At 43.6% G+C, this 22448-nt stretch overlaps 1 protein-coding gene across 2 annotated transcripts in view; it reads left to right on the top strand.

Annotated features, from left to right (window-relative positions):
• The window catches only part of rhd (Rh blood group, D antigen), a 43018-nt gene that overhangs the window by 11819 nt on the left and 8751 nt on the right, over positions 1-22448 (top strand). For both annotated transcript variants that reach the window (XR_010968902.1, XM_068011352.1), the window contains exons 5-8: positions 3698-3858; positions 12467-12604; positions 14188-14318; positions 17247-17326. Coding sequence is in view for 1 of the 2 variants with exons in the window: in XM_068011352.1 (XP_067867453.1) it covers positions 3698-3858; positions 12467-12604; positions 14188-14318; positions 17247-17326 (510 nt within the window). In the remaining variant the exon portion in view is untranslated. The remainder of the gene's footprint in view (positions 1-3697; positions 3859-12466; positions 12605-14187; positions 14319-17246; positions 17327-22448) is intronic.

The raw sequence follows: 22448 nt of genomic DNA, 5'->3' as shown, positions 1-22448 counted from the left end.
GCCTGGAGGTGGTCAGTGGTTTGTGAAGCAGCGCCTGGAGTGGCTATAAAGGCCAATTCTGGAGTGACAGGCTCTTCCACAGGTGCTGCAGAGAAATTTGTTTGTCGGGGCTGTTACACAGTTGGCTCTCCCCTTGCGCCTCTGTCTTTTTTCCTGCCAACTACTAAGTCTCTTCGACTCGCCACAATTTAGCCCTGTCTTTATGGCTGCCCGCCAGCTCTGGCGAATGCTGGCAACTGACTCCCACGACTTGTGATCAATGTCACACGATTTCATGTCGCGTTTGCAGACGTCTTTATAGCGGAGACATGGACGGCCGGTGGGTCTGATACCAGTGGCAAGCTCGCTGTACAATGTGTCTTTGGGGATCCTGCCATCTTCCATGCGGCTCACATGGCCAAGCCATTATAATTATATGTGTTATAATATATAATTATACATGAACTCAGTGTTATAATAATAGATTTAACTTTCCATGAAGTGTTTCCAGGATAATTTTTCCAGAAACCTCGAATCAAACTGATATTTCAGAAACTGTCCAGGAAATCTGTTAGGAAGTGTAAAGTGCAAATATCTGAAGTAGTTATGAAAGTGCAAACTTTTATCCCACCTCACAACCATGGCTACATATCAGAAGTGCTTAATTGGCTGTAAATGCTTTGGGACATCCTGAGGTCATGAAAGGCGCTATATAAATGCAAGTCTTTCTTTCAATCTTGCACCAATTTTTACCATCATAATTGCCTGGGGGAGATTTTAACTCCCTCCGCCTGTTGGAAAGTGGGTGTTTGTGGAGTTAAACTGAAGATGGTAGGCTCACAGCTCCTTTCTTGTTCCACTGCCATTTTTTCCAGTGCCTTCCGCTAAAGCACCAACCTAAATCAGATAGGAGCCTCATTAATCCCTGTAAATAGGAATACTAAGACATTCATAAAACCTCAATGCCACTTTAACTGCCGATTGCATGGAATGTGCGACTTGGATACTCTGCTCAAACAGTGCGACAGTAGAAAAGGCTCAAGAAAGTAAGTGTTGAAATTATTTTTGTGGGGCCGTGAAGAGAAGGAATGCTTTTCAGGTCTCCACAAGAAAAATGTGGACGACTGCCAGCCCAGGCTCCCTCATCCCCTTGATAGCAACACCCATGCCCACCTCTGCTCCAAACTGACTTTATTGCCCAGGTGGTCACCCTATGGGCTGCCCGATGGTGCATTGGCCCAGAGATGGCAAGCTACATCAGGATGCACTCACAGCCCGCTGCATATATATTAACGGACCAGGGCTTCCACCGGCACTATCGGCTAGTCAGTTGGTGCGCTTAGCTGGCCGGCCACCGAATAGTTAAAATCTGACCTGCCTCACTCCCACCTTGTCTACATTTCCAGTGCAAGCTGCCTATGTAAACTTGTCTCACTGCAATTACACCCTCCCACCAGTGGCAGTGCTGGAGCACCTCAGTCTTGCATCTCCGAACTTCTCAGCCTGCACTGCAGAGAAACTCAATCTTTTTCCACAAATTGCCATACGTTTTGTCAAAGTATTAAAGGTCAGATGGATGAATTTAAGAAGGGTATCCAATTACATCTGCACACTCAGGTCCAATTATTCCCCATCCTCTAAACCCCTTTCACCTGAAAACTACACTTAATATTTGCTTCCTGCAAATACTATATCCCCATACCATGGGAGATCAACTAGTATGCATAAAGAATTTTATTATAGGTGATTTACTGTTTGCATTGTTTAAAAAAATTGGGCATCATTTTTGAAAAAAATTCTAAATCAGATCATGTCCTAGATCCTGCAGTGTGGAAGACTCACCATTATACACTGCAATACAGCAAGCATGTCTCCAATTACAATATCGTGTTTCACATTTTTAACTGTCAGAAAATTAATACACCAGACACTGGGCAAATTGTCATTGCTGGAAACAATATCTAAACACTCTTAAAAGTGACAAAGGAGGATGATTAAAAACTGTAACAAGGTATTATTGTATAAGGAGTGCAGGAGATAGTTAGCAGGATGAAGTTTTACATTAGGACATTAGAAAGGTTAACATTGGCCCAGATTTTGTGGTCAGCAGTGAAGTGATGGCACTCGCCGCTGATCTCAAAGAAAGCTGTCAACTAAGATCTAACAATCTCTTTGGAGTGGATTTCACCTTCCCTGATGTTAATTTGATTCTGGGACCAAGTCAAGGGGATCTCCAGAAGTCCAGCAACGGTAATGTCATCAACCAGGGTAAGTAACCAATCACATTGAAGAAATCTTACAGACATCAAACCAGGAAGTTAAAAGCACTGATTTTTTTTTTTTATCACTTTTTAATATCGTTTTACAGAGAGTGAAATAAAGATTGGGGCATACACATGGGATTAAGGTAAAAGCTGAAACATAACCAAACTTTTTTAAAAATCTATTATTTTAAAAATATGTTGATTTTTTTTTATCACAATGGAGGAATTTGACATTCCACAAAGATAAAATAAGTTTTTCAGGCTAGAGAGGTTGTTTAGCAGTAATTATGGACATAATATGCTGTTAAAAACCCAAGTTACACATCTTTCAACAAGACGTAACTTTTTCAAGGGTTTATACAGCGTGACTAATGGGGTAATAGTGGAAGTTGTCACCAGTTCAGTGATTTCTAATTGATTGCAGTCTATGGAAACGTCATCAGTGCACCATGTGGGGTGGGGTGGGGATGCCGTAGCATCACTGACAGCAACTTCTGGATTTCCGCATTTAACTGCATGTGTGCGAACTCCAGAAGTTGCGGTCATTTTCAGAGGAGTAATGACGGCCAACTCTGACAATTTCTCCATCATTACTCCCGCAAAATCCGGGCCAAAATGAGTTCAGTTCTCATCTGGACAGTAACGGATTTGGAAAACTGGAAACATTTGAACAAAATTAAAAAAGAGATTAAGCCTGCAATGAGATGTTTCTCCACTACTTAATCACTTCATTTTTTTATATTTTGGCAAGAAAAGAAGACTTGCATTTATATAACTTCAGAAATATCTCAAAATCCTTCACATGTAATGAATTAGTTTGAAGAACAATGTTAGTTGCTATGTAGATAAACATGGCAACCATTTTCCACACAGGAAGATGTCATAAACAGCAATGTGCTTTTGGCAGCATTGGTTGGGGGAAGAGGTTTGCCATGACACTAGAGAAGTCTCCGACCTTTAAATTATGCCAGTGATGTTTACATTTCCCTTGAACCACTGGAACAGATAGATGGGACCTCAGCCTAACATTCTATCTGAAGGCCATTCGCATCTGCTTGTCTGATAGAACGGTTTCAAAAGAATACCCTGCACTAATAAGATTTTAAGACTCCTGTTCCATCCAACTCACCACAATCAGAGTTTGTTTTGCTTATGTATACTTCTAATTCCTTTCCAAACTTACAAAAGGAAAAGCTTCATAAAATTTCCAGCAGTATTCTTTATGTCAGGAAACAGCCAATCAAACGAATGATTCAGCAACTTTCCAGGAAATCCATCAAACAGTGTGTGATGTTCCATTTGCAATAATATGTTGTGAAAGGTTTTATAAGCAGTTAAAATTATGCTATGTATTTACCTTTGTTCTTTGTGTGGTTTCCATACAATAGGAAGTTATGTGCTAAATATCCTGCAGTTCTAAGTCCACTGACTAAAATTCTTCCTCTTGTCCACAGGTACAATCTTTCTGTGGATGTTCTGGCCCAGTTTTAATGCAGCACTTCTTGATATGGAAAGGGCGAAAGCTGTTTTCAACACCTACTATGCCTTGGCTGCTTGCACTGTTGCAACATTTGCGATTTCCAGTCTGATCCATAATAAAGGAAAAATAGACATGGTAACAAAATACTTTTCATCTACTTCGCTTAACTGTGTTTATCAGAATTCTAGCAGTGACAGGTACCCTGCTTCCTCCATATAATTACTGTACTACTGTTGCCAAGTTATTATTCTGAGTTGTAAACAATGATCCTGAGTGGGATCACAATGCTTCATTATTCACTCAAAGTGAAAAATATATACCATTAAAACACAGAGCTTAAATAATAGATCTTTTTTAAACTTATGTGATAAGTATGCAATTCATTCCAGTGTTAAACAGACTTGGGACTAAGGTGAACTGTATGATCAGTGCACTTGCTGGAGACAAGTATGTTATTACTGTGCCAAGTTACTACATACTTATATTGTTTTTTCACAAACTTGTGCTTAAAGTTGACCAAAGTAGGGCATTCTCATTCACTGGGCCAAGGAACCAAGACTCAATTTAATGTTTAATTTGAAAGACTGTGCTCCAGTATTGCAGCATTTGTTCATATTTTTATATAAATCTTTATTAAACTACTCACATATTTGATCCATAAAACTCAGTGGGAATTGTTTTCCACACAATTCTTTGAAGCATCTGAAAGATGCGGTTTTCTGTTCTGATGAAGGGTCTCACCTGAAACAGTAACCTCCCTTTCCTCTTCAGATTCTATTTTTCTTTCAAATATCCAGTGTTGGTCATTATTCTTTTTGTAAATTCAATATAATTTATATTTATAAACTTTATTTAAAGAGTGACATTGAAACAAATTAAAAGACCAAATGGGGTATTCCACTAGTTTTCTGTTGGTCTTGAACTGAGAGCAAGAGTGGTGTGGCAAACTTTCTATAGAACACACTCTGTCATGTAATAAAAACAAGAAATGCTGGAACCACTCAGCAGGTCTGGCAGCATCTGTGGAAAGAGAAGCAGAGTTAACGTTTCGGGTCAGTGTCATGCTGCCAGACCTGCTGAGTGGTTCCAGCATTTCTTGTTTTTATTTCAGATTTCCAGCATCCGCAGTATTTTGCTTTTATTACACTCTGTCAGGTACCTCAGTTTCATTTATTAAGTGTCCTTTTTTTCCATAGCAACTTGAAAATAAAATATATTTTCCACGTGGCACAGTAGGTTTTGATAATGACGAGCTGAGAAGTACAGGTCGTGTATGGTTACACCTTCAATTTTCACTCTGTGTTGAGTTAGTTGCCTGGGCAACACTAAGGGTCCTACAATTGGTTCTGGTGTCTCTGCATTAGGGTGAGGCAATCAACCAAAGTACCTGCTCCTGATTGCTATCTGGCATCATTACCATGGACCAGAAGCTGAACTGGAGTAGCCATATAAATATCATAGCTACAAGAGCAGGTCAGAGGCTAGGAATCCTGTGGTGAGTAACACACCTCCTGACTCCCCAAAGCCTGTCCACCATCTACAAGGCACAAGTCAGGAGTGTGATGGAATGCTCTCCATTTGCCTGGATGGGTACAGCTCCAACAACACTCAAGAAGCTCAACACCATCCAGGACAAAGAAGCCCACTTGATTGGCACCCCATCCACGAATATTCACTCCCTCCACTACCGACAGCACCTTCCAAACCCATGACCTCTACCATCTAGAAGGACAAGGGCAGCAGATACATGGGAACACTTACCTGAAGACAGGAGTGGCGACGGCTGGTGAACCTGAGTGGAAGCTGATCCGGAGCGGGAGCTGTAAAAGAGAGCGCGGGGCTCAAGGCCCTCACTTACCTGAAGACAGGAGTAGCGGCAGCTGGTGGACCTGCTCTCTCGCAGCGTGCGCTGAGACTTGGAAAAAAAACTTACAGTGACATCATGGCAAATCTGCAAGGTGATTGGTTGAGTGAGTAGCAGCTGTTAGTGCATTTAAATAGCTTAAAAAGGAAAGGTTTTTTTTGTTGAAAAAAGAACCTCTAGTGATAAGGTGAGTACTACTAAAGTGTTTTTTAAAAATTCAGTGTAACTTATTAAAGACATTAGATTGTAGTGGGTAGAACAAGGCCCCTTAGTGTAATTAGTATTTTTTAATTCCGGGAATAACTAATTAATCTAAAGGTAAGTCATGGCAGGAGAGCTCAGCCCCATGATATGCTCCTCCTGCGCTATGTGGGAAATCAGGGACGCTTCCAGTGTCCCTGACCACCATGTGTGCAGGAAGTGTATCCATCTGCAGCTACTGACTACCCGCATTACGGAGCTGGAGCTGCGGATGGATTCACTGTGGAGCATCCGCGATGCTGAGAACATCGTGGATAGCATGTTTAGCGAGGTGGTCACACCGCAGGTAATGGCTGTACAGGCAGAAAAGGGATGGGTGATCACCAGACGGAGTAGTAGGCACAGGCAGGTAGTGCAGGAGTCCCCTGTGGCCATCCCCCTCTCAAACAGATATACTGCTTTGGATACTGTTGGGGGTGGCATGACCTCCCAGGGGAAAGCAGCAACAGCCAAGTTTGTGGCACCACGGATGGCTCTGCTGCACAGCAGGGGAGGAAAAGGGGTGGACGAGCTATAGTGATAGGGGATTCTGTCATAAGGGGTGCAGATGGAAGTTTCCGTGGCTGCAAACGAGACTCCAGGATGGTATGTTGCCTCCCTTGTGCTAGGGTCAAGGATGTCATGGAGCGGCTGCAGGACATTCTGAAGGGGGAGGGGGAGCAGTCAGAGGTCGTGACACACATTGATACCAACGACATAGGTAGAAAGAGGGATGACATCCTGCAACAAGAATTTTAGGAAGCTAGGTAGCAGATTAAAAAGCAGGACCTCAAAGTTTGTAATCTCTGGATTACTCCCTGTGCCACGTGCTAGCGAGCATAGAAATAGGATAGAGCAGATGAATGCGTGGCTGAGGAGATGGTGCAGGAGGGAGGGCTTTAGGTTCCTGGATCACTGGGTCTGTTTCTGGCAAAGGTGGGACCTGTGCAAGTTGGTCAGGTTGCACCTGAACCGGAACAGGACCAACATCCTTGCTGGGAGGTTTGCTAGTGCTGTTTTGGGGTGGGGTTTAAACTAATTTGGCAGGGGGGTGGGATATAGAGTGGAGGTACAGTAGGGGGTGAGGCACAGCCAAATATAGAAGAGAAACTGAGTCAGTTTGGAAGGTAGAGCAAATATAAACCTGTTAAGGCACAAGTGAAAAATGCAAGGCTGGATTGCATATATTTTAATGCAAGGAGTCTTACTAATAAGGCACTTTAATTGAGGGCATTGATTAGCACATGGGATTATGATATTATTGCTTTCACAGAGACATGGCTGAGGGAGGGGCAGGACTGGCAACTCAATATTTGAGGATATAGAATCTTCAGGCGTGATAGGGGAGGGGATAAAAGAGGAGGTGATATTGCACTGTTGATCAAGGAGTCAATAAGGAGGGATGATATCTTAGAAGGTTCCTCAAATGAGGCCATATGGATAGAACATATGGGCGGCGCAGTGGCTAGCACCGCAGCCTTACAGCTCCAGCGACCCGGGTTCAATTCTGGGTACTGCCTGTGTGGAGTTTGCAAGTTCTCCCTGTGTCTGCGTGGGTTTTCTCCGGGTGCTCCGGTTTCCTCCCACAGCCAAAAGACTTGCAGGTTGATAGGTAAATTGGCCATTATAAATTGCCCCTAGTATAGGTAGGTGGTAGGGGAATATAGGGACAGGTGAGGATGTGGTAGGAATATGGGATTAGTGTAGGATTAGTATAAATGGGTGGTTAATGGTCAGCACAGACTCGGTGGGCCGAAGGGCCTGTTTCAGTGCTGTATCTCTAAATCTAAATCTAAATCTAAATCTAAATCTAAACTTAAGAACAAAAGAGGGGCAATCACTTGGCTGGGCGTGTACTACAGGCCTCCAAACAGTCAGGGAGAGATAGAGGAACAGATGTGCTCCGGTTTCCTCCCACATGCCAAAGACTTGCAGGTCGATAGGTAAATTGGCCATTATAAATTGCCCCTAGTATAGGTAGGTGGTAGGGAAATACAGGGACAGATGGGGATGTGGTAGGAACATGGAATTAGTGTAGGATTAGTAGAAATGGGTGGTTGATGGTCAGCACAGACTTGGTGGGCCGAAGGGCCTGTTTCAGTGCTGTATCTCTAAATAAAAATAAAAATATGTAGGCAAATCTCAGAGGTGTAAAAATAATAGGGTAATAATAGTAGGGGATTTCAACTTACCTAATATCAACTGGGATAGTCTTAGTGCAAAAGGCTTAAAGGGGGAGGAATTCTTAAAATGCACACAGGAGAGCTTTTTGAGCCAGTATGTAGAAAGTCCTACAAGAGAAGGGGCAGTACTGGACCTAATCCTAGGGAATGAAGCTGGACAAGTGGTAGAAGTATCAATGGGGGAGCATTTTGGGGATAGTGAGCATATCTCTGTAAGATTTAAGGTAGTTATGGAAAAGGACAAAGATGGGCCAGAAATAAAGGTACCGAATTGGGGGAAGGCCGATTTCAATTTGATAAAACAGGATCTGGCCAAGGTGAACTGGGAGCAGCTACTTGTAGGAAAGTCTACATCAGGCCAATGGGAGTCATTCAAAGAGGAAATAGTGAGGGTTCAGAGCCAATATGTACCCATTAAGGTGAAGGGTAGGACCATCAAGTCCAGGGAACCCTGGATGTCAAGGGATATAGAGTATTGGATCAGGAAAAAAAAGGAGGCTTGTGGCAGATTCAGAGGGCTGAAAACAGCAGAGGCATTAGAGGAGTATACAAAGTGTAGGGGGGTTCTTAAAAAAGTAATGAGGAGATCGATGAGGGGACATGAAAAAACATTTGCGGTCAATATAAAGGAAAATCCTAAGGCGTTTTATAAGTATATTAAGGGCAAGAGGATAACCAGGGAAAGAGTAGGGTCCATTAGGGACCTAAGTGGCAATCTGTGTGTGGATCCGGAGGACATAGGTGAGGTTTTAAATGATTACTTTTCCTCTGTTTTCACTGTGGAGAACAATGATGTAGGTGTAGAGATCAGGAAGGGGATTGCGATATACTTGAACATATTAACATTGAAAGGGAGGAAGTATTAGATGTTTTAGTGGGCTTATAAGTGGATAAATCCCCAGGTCCAGCTGAGATGTGTGAGGCAAAGGAGGTGATAGCAGGGGCTCTGACACAAATTTTCAGATCCTCTCTGGCCACGGGAGAGGTGCCAGAGGACTGGAGGACAGCGAATGTGGAATCATTATTCAAGAAGGGTAGGAGGGATAGACCAGGTAATTACAGGCCGGTGAGTCTAACATAAGTGGTTGGGAAACTATCGGAAAACATTCTGAGGGACAGGATTCATCTCCACTTGGAGAGGCAGGGATTAATCAGGGATAGTCAGCATGGCTTTGTCAGGGGGAGATCGGGTCTAACTAACTTGATTGAATTTTTCAAGAAGGTGACGAGATGTGTAGATGAGGGAAAAACAGTTGATGTAGTCTATATGGACTTTAGTAAGGCTTTTGATAAGGTCCCACTTGGGAGATTGGTTAAGAAGGTAAGAGCCCATGGGATCCAGGGCAATTTGGCAAATTGGATCCAAAATTGGCTTGGTGGCAGGAAACAGAGGGTAATGGTCGAGGGTTGTTTTTGCGAGTGGATCAGTGTTGGGACCCTTACTGTTTGTAGTGTACATTAATGATTTAGATGTGAATATAGGAGGTATGATAAGTAAGTTCGCAGATGACATGAAAATTGGTGGTGTTGTAAATAGTGAGGAGGAAAGCCTAAGATTACAGGATGAAGTAGATGGGCTGGTAAGATGGGCGGAGCTGCGGCAAATGGAATTTATTCCTCAGAAGTGTGAGGTGATGCATTTTGGGAGGACTAACAAGGCAAGGGAATATACAATGGATGGTAGGAACCTAGGAAGTACAGAAGGTCAGAGGGACCTTGGCGTACTTGTCCATAGATCACTGAAGGCAGCAGCACATGTAGATAAGGTGGTTAGGAAGGCATATGGGATACTTGCCTTTATTAGCCGAGGCATAGAATATAAGAGCAGGGAGGTGATGATGGAGCTGTATAAAATGCTAGTTAGGCCACAGCTGGAGTACTGTGTACAGTTCTGGGCACTACACTATAGGAAGGATGTGATTGCACTGAAGAGGGTGAAGAGGAGATTCACCAGGATGTTGCCTGGACTGGAGCATTTCAGCTATGAAGAGAGACTGAAAAGGCTAGGGTTGTTTTCCTTAGAACAGAGAAGGCTGAGGGGGGACATGATTGAAGTATACAAAATTATGATGGGCATTGATAGGTTAGATAGGAAGAGACTTTTTCCCTTAGCGGAGGGGTCAATAACCAGGGGGCATAGATTTAAGGTAAGGGGCAGGAGGTTTAGAAGGGATTTGAGGAAAAATGTTTTCACCCAGAGGGTGGTTGGAATCTGGAAGTGGTGGTAGAGGCAGGAACCCTCAACATTTAAGAAGTATTTAGATGAGCACTTGAAATGCCATAGCATACAAGGCTACGGGCCAAGTGCTGGAAAATGGGTCTAGAGTAGTTGGGTGCTTGATGGCTGGCGCAGACACGATGGGCTGAAGGGCCTGTTTCTGTGCTGTATAACTCTATGACGACCACCTGCAAGTTCCCCTTCAAGCCACACACCATCCTAACTTGGAACTATATCACCATTCCTTCACTGTCGCTGGGTCAAAATCCTGGAACTCTCTCCCTAACAGCACTGTGAGTGTACCTACCCCACGTAGACTGCAGCAGTTGAAGAAGGCAGCTCACCACCACCTTCTCAAGGGCAATTAGGGGTGGGCAATAAATGTTGCTGTAGCCAGTGACGCCCACATCCCATGAATGAGTTTTTAAAAATCACCCACTGGAAGTCAGGATGTTGTGTGAGGACAAGTTCCAGGCTGGAGGATCAAGGAATAATGCCTCCAGTATGTAACAGCTTGCTAACACTCAGTGTTGAGTCTCATACATAAAGATGACAATATGGTTGAGGTACCAGAGAGCACCTGGTGTCTTTGGAACAGTACGCCAGCAAGGAGTCAGTGCCTTCTGCCAATGAGAGAAAGTTGTTGAGGAAAAATAAATTCTTTGAGCCAAGAATTTTCGCCCTGTTTTGAAGTGGAAATTGGGTGTTCCCGGAGCAGTGCTGCTGGTACATGGGGCAGAACGTGTCTCCACCAGTTTTCCAATTAATATTAGTTCATGATAATATTTACATAACGTGTGTCTTCAAATAAAAATAACCCATTCAGGCTAGGTGAGAATTTTTCTCCATAAAAAAGTGAGGAATAAAATAATAAAAAATAATCATGAGAAATTAAATGTTTTTTTTAAATACCCACATTTCATTTAAAAATATGTTTCTATCAAATTTCATGCTCATGTTATGGCCTCCCAAATGGACATCCAGTGAGGAGGTGGAGGTGTGGACAGGCTTCCAAATCCACCACCCCAATCCTAATGTCACGACAGGGGTATGCCTGACAGGAACTTGGTCTCACCCTGGAAATCCTGCCAGTTATACCAGCTATGTGCCAAGGGTAAGTATGCTTGCAAGCTATGAATGTTGCACTGGGCAGTATTTGAGCCCCATAATGTCATATTCAAACATTTGAATGTGGGGCCCCATTGCAAGGGCGCATCTGTACAACATTTTTGAGCTCTTCAATCCTCAGCCAGCTTGACCAGTAGACTTCAGTTGCCCCGAATGGAGCTAGGAATGGCTGTTACATCCCACCAGGTCTGTGCCAGTGCTGGCGTGGGCACCTGCCCATTATATAAATAATCCTTCATCCAGGATTTGGGATGAGATTGTGACAGGTTGTGATCGGACAGATCAGTGGGCCTGCAACACACAGCTGGAATTTCTACCCACTTCATTTGGATCTTTTGTTCTTTGAAATCTTTATCTCTAGTGTTTTGCTTTTTGTTTCACTACTTTTGTCTCTTTCTGGCTTTCACTCTATGTTGCAACTCAGTTTCCAGCTTTCTTTCCATGTTACTGTTCTAAATTCTGGCTTTTTCTCTGTGCTGCATATTCTATTTGTGATTATGCCTCTGGTTTGCCAATGTATTTGTGTGAGCTACCCCCAACAATTAATTTACCAGGCACCGAAAGAACAAAGTCATATTTAAAATAAACTATTGAATTCACCCTTAGGTAAAATCAGAAAGAGTTTCCTTTATAATTTATAATGTTTTTAGTAAAAGCCGAATCTGTGATTTTAGAGAAATGTGTTAGAATATTGGTACTTACAGTGCACCTCCCTTCACCTGTGATCCTCAACAAAGTTCCAGTTCCATGTGTCAGTGAGCCTGAATTCTGAGCCTTTCAGCTTTTGGGATGTTACAGAGAAAAAGAGAGAGCAGTTGAAAAAGGCACGAAGTATAAAAGCTCAAAAAAATTAAGCACATGACATTAGTTTATGGGGTGAGTGAGAGTGGTCCTCAAACAATTTATTGCTGGAGATTGCAGTCTTAATAAAAAGATGAGTGACCACCTCTGCTGCATTAGAACACAATTTCAAATACTGTACTCAAAACTAACATGTGAAAACTTGAAAAATGAACTTAGGAACTGGACAACATTCTACCTTTGTGTGTAAAATAAAGATTCAGAAGTAACTGGTGCTTTACACTAATTGTTTTAACTGTGTCCCTACAGTCGCATATCCACAGTGCTACACTGTCAGGGGGAGTTGCTGTTGGGCTTTCTGCTTCTCTGATACCATCTGCTTATATCGCAATGATAATCGGCTTCATTGCTGGTATTATCTCTACCCTGGGGATGAAATACCTGAAGGTAATACTGAAGAAGACCACTAAAAGTAAAAAAATGTTTGTGTGTACCTTAATTATTCTATTTATTTTTAATATATTGTCCTTTTTCTCTTTGACGAAAGAGTAATGTGCCTGGAACGGTCTGTTGAAATATAAACACTAAGATTGCAAATTAAGCATGCAGGAGCATGAGGCAGTAAGAGCAATAGCTTGCAGAAGTCATTAATCAATGGCAAAAGGTCCTGTAAAACAGAATCATGAATCCAATGGTTTTCTGTAAGTTTTTAAGTAGACTTCGAGTTTCACAACTGGAGTTCTGTGTTCAGTTCTGGGCACCACACCTTAGGAAGGAAATATTGGCCTTGGAGAGAATGCAGTTTAGATTTACTAGAATGGTACCTGGACTCCAATGGACTACAAGGAGAGATTAAACAAACTAGGGTAATATTCCCTCAAATTTAGAAGGTTAAGGGTGAGTTGATTGAAGTTATCAAGACATTAAGGGGAACAGATAGGGTAGATTGGGAGAAACTATTCCTATTAGGTGGGGAGTCTAGGACTAGGGGTCATAATCAAAAAATTGGAGCCAGACATTTCAGGAGAGAAATTAGGAAACACTTCTTCATGCAAAGGGTGGTAGAAGTTTGGAACCCTCTTCTGCAATGGCAATTGATGCTAGATCAATTGTTATTTTATAAAACTGAGGTTGATAGCTTTTTGTGGACCAAAGGTATTAAGGAATATGGAGTAAAGGCAGGCATGTGGAATTAGGTTGCAGATCAGATATGATCTCATTGAATGATGGAACAGACTCAAGGGGCTAAATGGCCAACTCCTGTTCCTATTGTCAACATGCTGATCATATATTGACTGGCTGCCCCACATAAATTCAGAAGTGCATCTTTTAGACTAATGCAAGCAATTTACTGGATTTTATGGCACTTACTGTTCAAGCACAGATGGCTATCAGGAGCAGTTTGTAGAAAGTCTGCTTGAGAAGCTCCCTCGCTAAGCAAGCCAAATGCAGTAAGCATATGTCAATGTAAGAATGCATTCATCCATGCAGACTGCAAGGTCCTAGGTTTGATCTCTAGTTTGTGCTGAGTTGGCTTGTCATAACTGGTTTAACAACTGAGTTGCTATAACAAGACAGAAAAAATATTCATGCAGCCAAAGTTCCGACTGCTGATCGTTGTCCAGTGATGGCACTGGAGAGTGCACACGTGTGGAGAGTAAGTAGGCATGTGCTTAGCTTTGGCACATGTCCAAAGTTGAGCTGCCTGGTGATGCTCACTGTCAAAGCTTCCGTGTGAAGAATGGGCAGTTGGGTCAGGTACCAGACGGTTGCAGACATATGTGAAACTGTACACCAACAAGAGTCAACAGTTTCACGGGAGGAGGGGAGAAAAGATTTTAAAAGACCATTTCTTAAAAATGCATCCACTGTCAAACTGATCACACTTTCACTGTCAAAGATCTATTATTGCATTTGCCAGTTTTTATTTGTGGCAGTCTTATTCAAAGCACTCTAAAGTATTGTTTAGTTTCCTCTCTTCTTTGTCTGTATGTATAGACAACATCTAACAATTTTAACATCTCTTCTAGGGCAGATTTGAATTATATTTGGGCCTGCATGATACCTGTGGTGTTTTATATACCCACGGCTTACCTGGAATCATAGGAGGCATAGTGTACATCATCATACTTTCAGTGCCTTCCAGTGAGGATTTGCAAAGGTATATTTTCAAACTTTACACTAAACAAAATGTCTAAGGCCTTTTGCTGTGCAATATAAGCATTCAAGTGTGTAAAGCATTCATACCAAATGATTTTATCCAACATTTTAATGAAGGGTTTGTCATATAAATGTAATAAGTATCTTGAAGCTTTTAATACGCAGCATAATTTTTATTCTAGTGTGACCTGTTTTGCTTTATAAGTGAAATTTCACTTTAATTTTCAACAAGTTCTGTTAATTTGTTCCCTCTTTTTTAAAAAATTAATTTTTAGTCTAGTTTGCCCTTAAGTAGAGAAATCTTCCATTTCTTTTCCCAATTCCTTCCTTTTTCTGTGAATTTGTGCTGAAGCCATTTCCGCTTTTTGTACCTGTGTCAAAATCAAGCACTCTCACGTTACACAGATTGTGGTAAAGTTGGTTTTCCATTGATCCAAGCAAGCATGTCAGTCTCTGAGATAGGGTTGAGGTTACTTTTAATGAGCCATCCTTATTTTTCATTGGTCTCACGCTGTTCCCCATAAGTGACCTCATGTCTTATGCGATTCCTGAAGCTTTTGGATTTCTGCCCCCACAGAAAATTGTAGCTTTACAGAAAGGTAAGAGAACAATGTAATTTGCCTCACTCTGAACAAGCCGTGTTCAGTGAGTTTATAAGTGCTAAGCCAGTTGGCAAGCGGTTACCCCTCCAAGTATACAAGCCTTTGGGGATGTGCAAGACAACAGTCTCAGCTGCAGGATTTGTCAGTTTGCTAATAAATAAACATACATTTGAATGTAAGGTGCAAGTGGATTTCCTTTATGGCCCTGAAATTTGTCTCTGCTGGTGTGAAAATAGAAAAAGGGTGTATGAGGTTCCTTTCTTGAGGTTTGCGTTACAATACATTGTTGTGGCAGACTAAAAAGAGCTTCACTGTGTATCTGGCCCAAGGCATCCCTGAGTACCAGGACCAGAGCTCCATGATTCTAAAGCAGTGGAAATTGCCACAGAATTTCTCCCCTGCACAGAATTGGAAAGAGGCTGTATTTGAGTGTTTAACCCATTCCCAAACAAATGCTGCTGATTTGCTGGTTTTATTGATTTGTCTTTGAACCTGATTTTCAGTTACAAATTAATACCTGGGCCAATGCTCCACCTATCAGGTGGAATAGTCTAAAGAATAGAGTGTTTCATGGCTGCGGGGAAGAGGTCCACCATTACTATGGGCTGAACTGAAAAAATTGGAACATTCCTTTTCTAAATTTAAATGCAGAAGTTTGGGAGGGCAGTAATCTTTGCTGAAAATACCACAGAAATGTTGTATGCAACCGTTGCAGCGTGGGTAGGTAGCTACAGTCTGATTGATTATCTGTCGGCTGGCTGTTTAGGTACAGGAAGCTGGCTGACTACAAATTGATTGGTCGTCTGTGGGCAAGTTGGTTCCTGCTCTGCTGCCGACCACTGCAGTCTCCGCTTTAGCTTTTGTTTTGCTGCTGCTCTCTATATCCTTTCCTCCTCATCAGAGACCATAAGTTTAATGCTCAAGAGTTCTTGAATCTAAAAATGTCTGCTGTTACAGTATTCTTATGACATAAACGTATTTAGCTCACTTGGAAATGTGTCCCAGAATCTACATTCCTTTGCTAAATTGACTGAATTAGAGAGCTCTTTTGAAGAGCCGCACATGCACAATAGGCCAAGTAGCCTCTTCTATGCTGTACGATTCCATGGGGCTGGATTTTCCCTATGAGGGTGGGAAACAGAAGTTAGGACTGTTTCCAGATCCCAACCTCACCCCTCGGGGGCGGGGTGGGGGGTGGAGGGGTGGGGGTGGGAGGTAACCGTCACTTATTTGGATTTTCACAGAGGTGCCCCCTTAATTGGCCTGGAGACAAGTTCTCTGTCCAAATAAGGATGGCGGACGGGAAGGCTTTTGAATCTGGAGGGACCAATCAGAGGCCTTCCAGCTTGAGAGGCACAGCAGGCTGTGATGGCAGGTAAATAACAAAGAGGGCGCTTCAACATGGAGATGCTCATTCACCAACTTTTCAAAAACTTTAATTAAAAAATGGTTCTTGCAGCCCGGGCCACCTCTGTGGGGTGTGGGGTGAGATAGGGGAGCCCCTCAATAGGGCAGCTTGTGGCTGCTGTCACACCCAGGTAGGCATGGAGGGCCTCTAGGAGTGCTGGCCACCTGGATTGCCACTGGGTGCCCACCTCTGGCAGCTAAACTGCTCCTTGCCTGTGCGGGGACACTGGAGGCCAACTGGAAAAGTCCAGTCAGCCTCCTTTACTTACACCGAACTAGGCTCTTAATGAACCTAATCGGCTACCTGCCTTGTGGGGATTGGTAGCCCTGCTGGCCCCAAACACGCCTCCGCAAAAATGACCGGCGCTGGGAACAGGTTTGGGAAAGTGGCATGCCGGAAGGTGCCGGTATTTTCGGACCGCATCCACCTCCATTCCCGACCTTGATGGGGCCCAAAAGTTCAGCTCCATGATTCTATTCCATCTTTCAGAAATTGATTGGCTTGTGGCAGAGATTGGCTTTGAAGTGTTGCAGGATTCCAGGGCTCATGTTTAATGTTGACAGTAGTTGCAAAGTTGGAAAAGTATCCGATTCCCCAGCAGTCACGTCATTTCAGTAAGTATAAAGCATTCTGTATTTTGCCAAGAATCAACAACATTGTAGACAGGTTATCATGCCTCCTGTGATCTGCAACTTCTAAAAGAGAGTGTAATTTTACAATTCCACCCGTAGCACAAATCAGAAATTCAGGCGTGCTCTACTCACCATTTTGTCAGTATTCATTTTAGTACTGTGTGACTGAATGACCAATTTCTGCTGCTGGCGGGTTGGACTCCCCACCGGCAATGCAGACTTGTAAAATGTACACCCATAGTTTTCTTCCTGGCACAATTTTAAGCACTGTGTTTTTTTGCTTTCAGTAAGACATTGCATGCTGACTACTGGCAAACAACTATGTTTATTACCATGGCAATGAGCCTTCTAACAGGATTAATCACAGGTGAGAGAGTGAAATACCTTATATAGATAGAATTTCAATTACGCTGCTGTCATTTATGAGATGATGGTACAACATCTGTGTGCCGGAAAATGCCTTAACTAGATCTGAGTGATGTCAGGAACTTAAAAACCGAGCCTTCTCCCACCCAATGATATTCTTGGTATTTTTCATCAGTTGCCAAGCTACACAAGCAGATTTGTGTCACTGCCAACATTAAATTAGTATCTAGAAGGACATTCTTAGAATGCAGCTCTTTGCCTTGCAGAATTTCATGGCAACAACAACTTGTGTTTGCATAGTGCCTCAAATGTCATAAAATGTCCCAAGGTGCTTCATAGGAGTGTTAACAAAATTTGACACCGAGCCTCATAAGGAAATACTAGGGCCAATGACCAAACATTTGGCCAAAGAGGTAGATTTTAAAGAGCGTCTTAATGGGAAAGAGATTTGGAGTGGTTTACAGAGGGAGTTCCAGAGCTTAGGGCCTTGGCAGCTGAAGCCACGGCTTCCAATGGGGGAGTGAATAATATTGGGAATGCTCAAGAGGCCAGAATTGGAGCAGTGCAGATATTGGAGGGTTGTAGGGCTGGTGGAGGTTACAGAGATCGGGAAGATAACAGCTATGAGGAATTTGAAAACAAGGAGGAGAGTTTTAAAATTGAGGCATTGCTTAACCTGGAGCTGATGTAGGTCAGCGAGCACAGGGGTGATGGGTGAACAGGACTTGTTGCAAGTTAGGACAATGGGCAGCAGAGTTTGGGAGGGCCTCAGGTTTACCAAGGGTAGAATGTGCAAGGCTGGCCAGGAGTGCATTGGAATAGTCAAGTCTAGAGATAACTAAAGTGTGGAGTTTCTATGGGGTTTCAGCAGCAGATGAGTTGAGGTGGGGTGGAGTTAGGCAATGTTACGGAGGTGGAAATAGGCAGTTTTATGGCGCAGATATGTGGTCAGAAGCTCATCTCCGGGTCAAATATGCCATCAAGATTATGAGCAGTCTGGTTCAGCCTGAGACAGTTGCCAGGGAGAAGGATGGTTTCGGTGGCTAGGAAACAAAGTTAGTGGTGGGGACCAAAATGGGTTCAGTCTTCCCAATATTTAGTTGGAGGAAATTTTGGCTTTTCCATTACTGGATGTTGGACAAGCAGTCTGGCAATTTACACAGTGGAGGATAGCAGGAGGTGGCGGCAAATTAAAGTTGGGTGTTGTTTGCATACATGTGGAAACTGTCACTGCATTTTTGGATGGTGTTGCCGAGGAGTAGTATGTGTGAGAAATAGAAGGGAACCAAGAATGAATCCTTGGGGGACACCTGAGGTAATGGGGCGGGAACAGGAAGAGAAGCCACTGCAGGTGGCTGGATAGACAAGAATGGAACCAGGGTGCCCAGTCCCACCAGCTGAACGACAGTGGAGAGACATTGAAGGATGATGGTGTGGTCAGACATGTTTTTTTTCATTCATTCATGGGATGTGGGCGTCACTGGCAATGCCAGCATTTATTGCCCATCCCTAATTGCCCTTGAGAAGGTGGTGGTGAGCTGCCTCCTTGAACCGCTGCAGTCCATGTGAGGTAGGTACACCCACAGTGCTGTTAGGAATGGGTTTTGCCAGGATTTTGACCCAGCGACATTGAAGGAATGGCGATATAGCTCCAAGTCAGGATGGTGTGTGACTTAGACAGGAACTTGCAGATGGTGATGTTCCTATGCATCAGCTGCTCTTGTCCTTTGAGGTCGTGGGTTTGGAAGGTGCTGTCGAAGGAGCCTTGGTGCATTGCTGCAGTGCATCTTGTAGATGGTACACACTGCTGCCACTGTGAGTCGGTGGTGGAGGGAGTGAATGTTTGTGGATGGGGTGCCAATCAAGCAGGCTGCTTTGTTCTGGATGGTGTCGAGCTTCTTGAGTGTTGTTGGAGCTGCACCCATCCAGGCAAGTGGAGAGTATTCCATCACACTCCTGACTTGTGCCTTGTAGATGATGGACAGGCTTTGGGGAGTCAGGAGGTGAGTTACTTGCCGCAGAATTCCTAGCCGCTGACCTGCTCTTGTAGCCACGGTATTTATATTGCTACTCCAGTTCAGTTTCTGCTCAATGGTAGCCCCTAAGATGTTGCTAGTGGGGGATTCAGCACTGGTAATGCCATTGAATGTCAAGGGGAAATGGTTAGATTCTCTCTTGTTGGAGATGGTCATTACCTGGAACTTGTGTGGCGCAAATGTTACTTGCCACTTATCTGCCCAAGCCTGGATATTGTCCAGGTCTTGCTGCATTTCTACACGGACTGCTTCAGTGTTTGAGGAGTTGTGAATGGTGCTGAACATTGTGCAATCATCTGTAAACATCCCCACTTCTGACCTTATGATTGAAGGAAGGTCATTGATGAAGCAGCTGAAGATGGTTGGGCCTCGGACACTACCCTGAGGAACTCCTGCAGTGATGTCCTGGAGCTCAGATGATTGACCTCCAACAACCACAGGCATCTTCCTTTGTGCTAGGTATGACTCCAACCAGCAGAGAGTTTTCCCACTGTTTCCCATTGACTCCAGTTTTGCTAGGGCATCTTGATGCCATACTCGGTCAAATGCTGCCTTACAATTTTCCACATTGCTGGGTAGATGCCAGTATTATACCTGTACTGGAACAGCTTGGCTAGGGTTGTGGCAAGTTCTGGAGCACAGTTCTTCAGTACTATTGCCGGAATATTGTCAGGACCCATAGCCTTTGCAGTATCCAGTGCCTTCAGTCGTTTCTTGATATCACGCGGAGTGAATCGAATTGGCTGAAGTATGGCATCTGTAATGCTGGGGACTTCAGGAGGAGGCAGAGATGGATCATCAACTTGGCACTTCTGGCTGAAGATTGATGCAAATGCTTCTGCCTTATTTTTCGCACTAATGTGCTGGGCTCCCGTACCATTGAGGATGGGGATATTTGTGGAGCCACCTCCTCCAGTTAGTTGTTTAATTGTCCACCACCATTCATGGCTGGATGTGGCAGGACTGCAGAGCTTAGAGCTGATCCGTTGGTTATGGGATTGCTTAGCTCTGTCTATTGCATGCTGCTTATGCAGTTCGGCATGTAAGTAGTCCTGTGTTGTAGCTTCACCAGGTTGACACCTTATTTTGAGGTATGCCTGGTGCTGCTCCTGGCATACCCTCCTGCACTCTTCAGTGAACCAGGGTTGGTCTTCTGGCTTGATGGTTATGGTAGAGTGGGGGATATGCTGGGCCATGAGGTTACAGATTGTGGTTGCATACAATTCTGCTGGTGCTGATGACCCACAGCACCTCACGGATGCCCAGTTTTGCATTGCTAGATCTGTTCGAAATCTATCCCATTTAGCACGGTGATAGTGCCACACAACACGATGGGCGGTATCTCCAATGTGAATGCGGGACTTCGTCTCCACAAGGACTGTGCGGTGGTCGCTCCTACCAATACAGTCATGGACAGAAGCATCTGTGGCAGGCAGATTGATGGGGACAGGTCAAGTATGTTTTTCCCTTGTGTTGGTTCGTCCACCACCTGCTGCAGACCCAGTCTAGCAGCTATGTCCTTTAGTATTCGGCCAGCTCGGTCAGTAGTGCTGCTACCAAGCCACTGTTGGTGATGGACATTGAAGTCCCCCTCCCAGATTACATTTTGTGCCCTTGCCACCCTCAGTGCATCCTCCAAGTGGTGTTCAACATGGAGGAGTACTGACTCATCAGCTGAGGGAGGGCGGTATTTGGCAATCAGTAGGAGGTTACCTTGCCCATGTTTGACCTGATGCCATGAGACTTCATGGGGTCCAGAGTCGATGTTGAGGACTCCCAGGGCAACTCCCTCCCTACTGTATACCACTATCCCGCCACCTCTGCTGCATCTGTCCTGCTGGTGGGACAGGACATGCCCAGGGATAGTGATTGCAGCGTCTGGGACATTGTAAGGTATGATTCCGTGAGTATGACTATGTCAGGCTGTTGCTTGACTAGTCTGTGGGACAGTACTCGCAACTTTGGTACAAGCCCCCAGATGTTAGTAAGGAGGACTTTGCAGGGTCAACAGGGCTGGGTTTGCCGTTGTAGTTTCCGGTGCCTAGGTCGATGCCAGGTGGTCCGTCCAGTTTCATTCCTTTTTATTGACTTCGTCGTGGTTAGGTACAACTGAGTGGCTTGCTAGGCCATTTCAGAGGGCATGTAAGAGTTAACCACATTGCTGTGGGTCTGGAGTCACATGTAGGCCAGACCAGGCAAGGACAGCAGATTTCCTTCCCTAAAGGACATTAGTGAACCAGATGGGTTTTTACAACAATCGACAACGGTTTCATGGCCATCATTAGATTAGCTTTTAATTCCAGATTTATTAATTAAATTCAAATTCCAGCTTCTGCTGTGGTGGGATTCGAACCCATGTCTCCAGATCAATACCCTGAGTCTCTGGGTTACTAGTCCAGTGATAATACCACTACGCCACCGCCTCCCTGTATGTCAAAAGCTACATACAGGATAAAAAGAACGAGGAGAGATAGTTTTTTTATAGGCAAGGAAAGGAGTCACATTAAATTTGGTTATATATTCTGCTGGACTAGATTAAGGATAATAGCAACAGCCTTGTGAATGCTAGTGGTGTCCTCATAAACAATGGTGATGTCTTTAGGAATTGCATGGTCAGCCAAGGTGAGAGAGTCTATCATTGATGAAAGAACTTAGTTACATGGCTTACTCTTGTGACACTTGCTTTCTGGAATGAAAAGCTTACCTTTACTAGGGGAATAATGGAGCGTAGAGGCAAACCTGCAATAATTCTTGTGGATTTTGGCAGAGACAGATTGGTGACAGTAATCACAGAGAGGTGGGGAACATATTTGTGAATTAATGCTTGAATTGTGATACTGATCTCAAAGGAGCAGTGGTGAACCTGAGGTGGCATTAACCTAAAAAAAAACAGGCTTAACAAATTAAATGCATTCCAAAATGAAACTTCCTTAATTTAATTGTGCAAAAACTATAACAACACATGTGCAGAAGTAATAAATGAAAATGTTATTTAAATAATCATAACAACATTGTATAAATAAAGTGGTTCTTATTTTTGGAGGTGTTAGTGATTTTCAAGTTTGCAGATTGAGAGATATGGAACAT

The sequence above is a fragment of the Heterodontus francisci genome, chromosome 31 (genome assembly GCF_036365525.1).
Source record: "Heterodontus francisci isolate sHetFra1 chromosome 31, sHetFra1.hap1, whole genome shotgun sequence".
In the NCBI taxonomy this organism is placed as follows: Eukaryota; Metazoa; Chordata; class Chondrichthyes; order Heterodontiformes; family Heterodontidae; genus Heterodontus; species Heterodontus francisci.
Note: the sequence above shows the minus strand (reverse complement) of the source record. Positions and strands in the feature narration are given on the sequence as shown.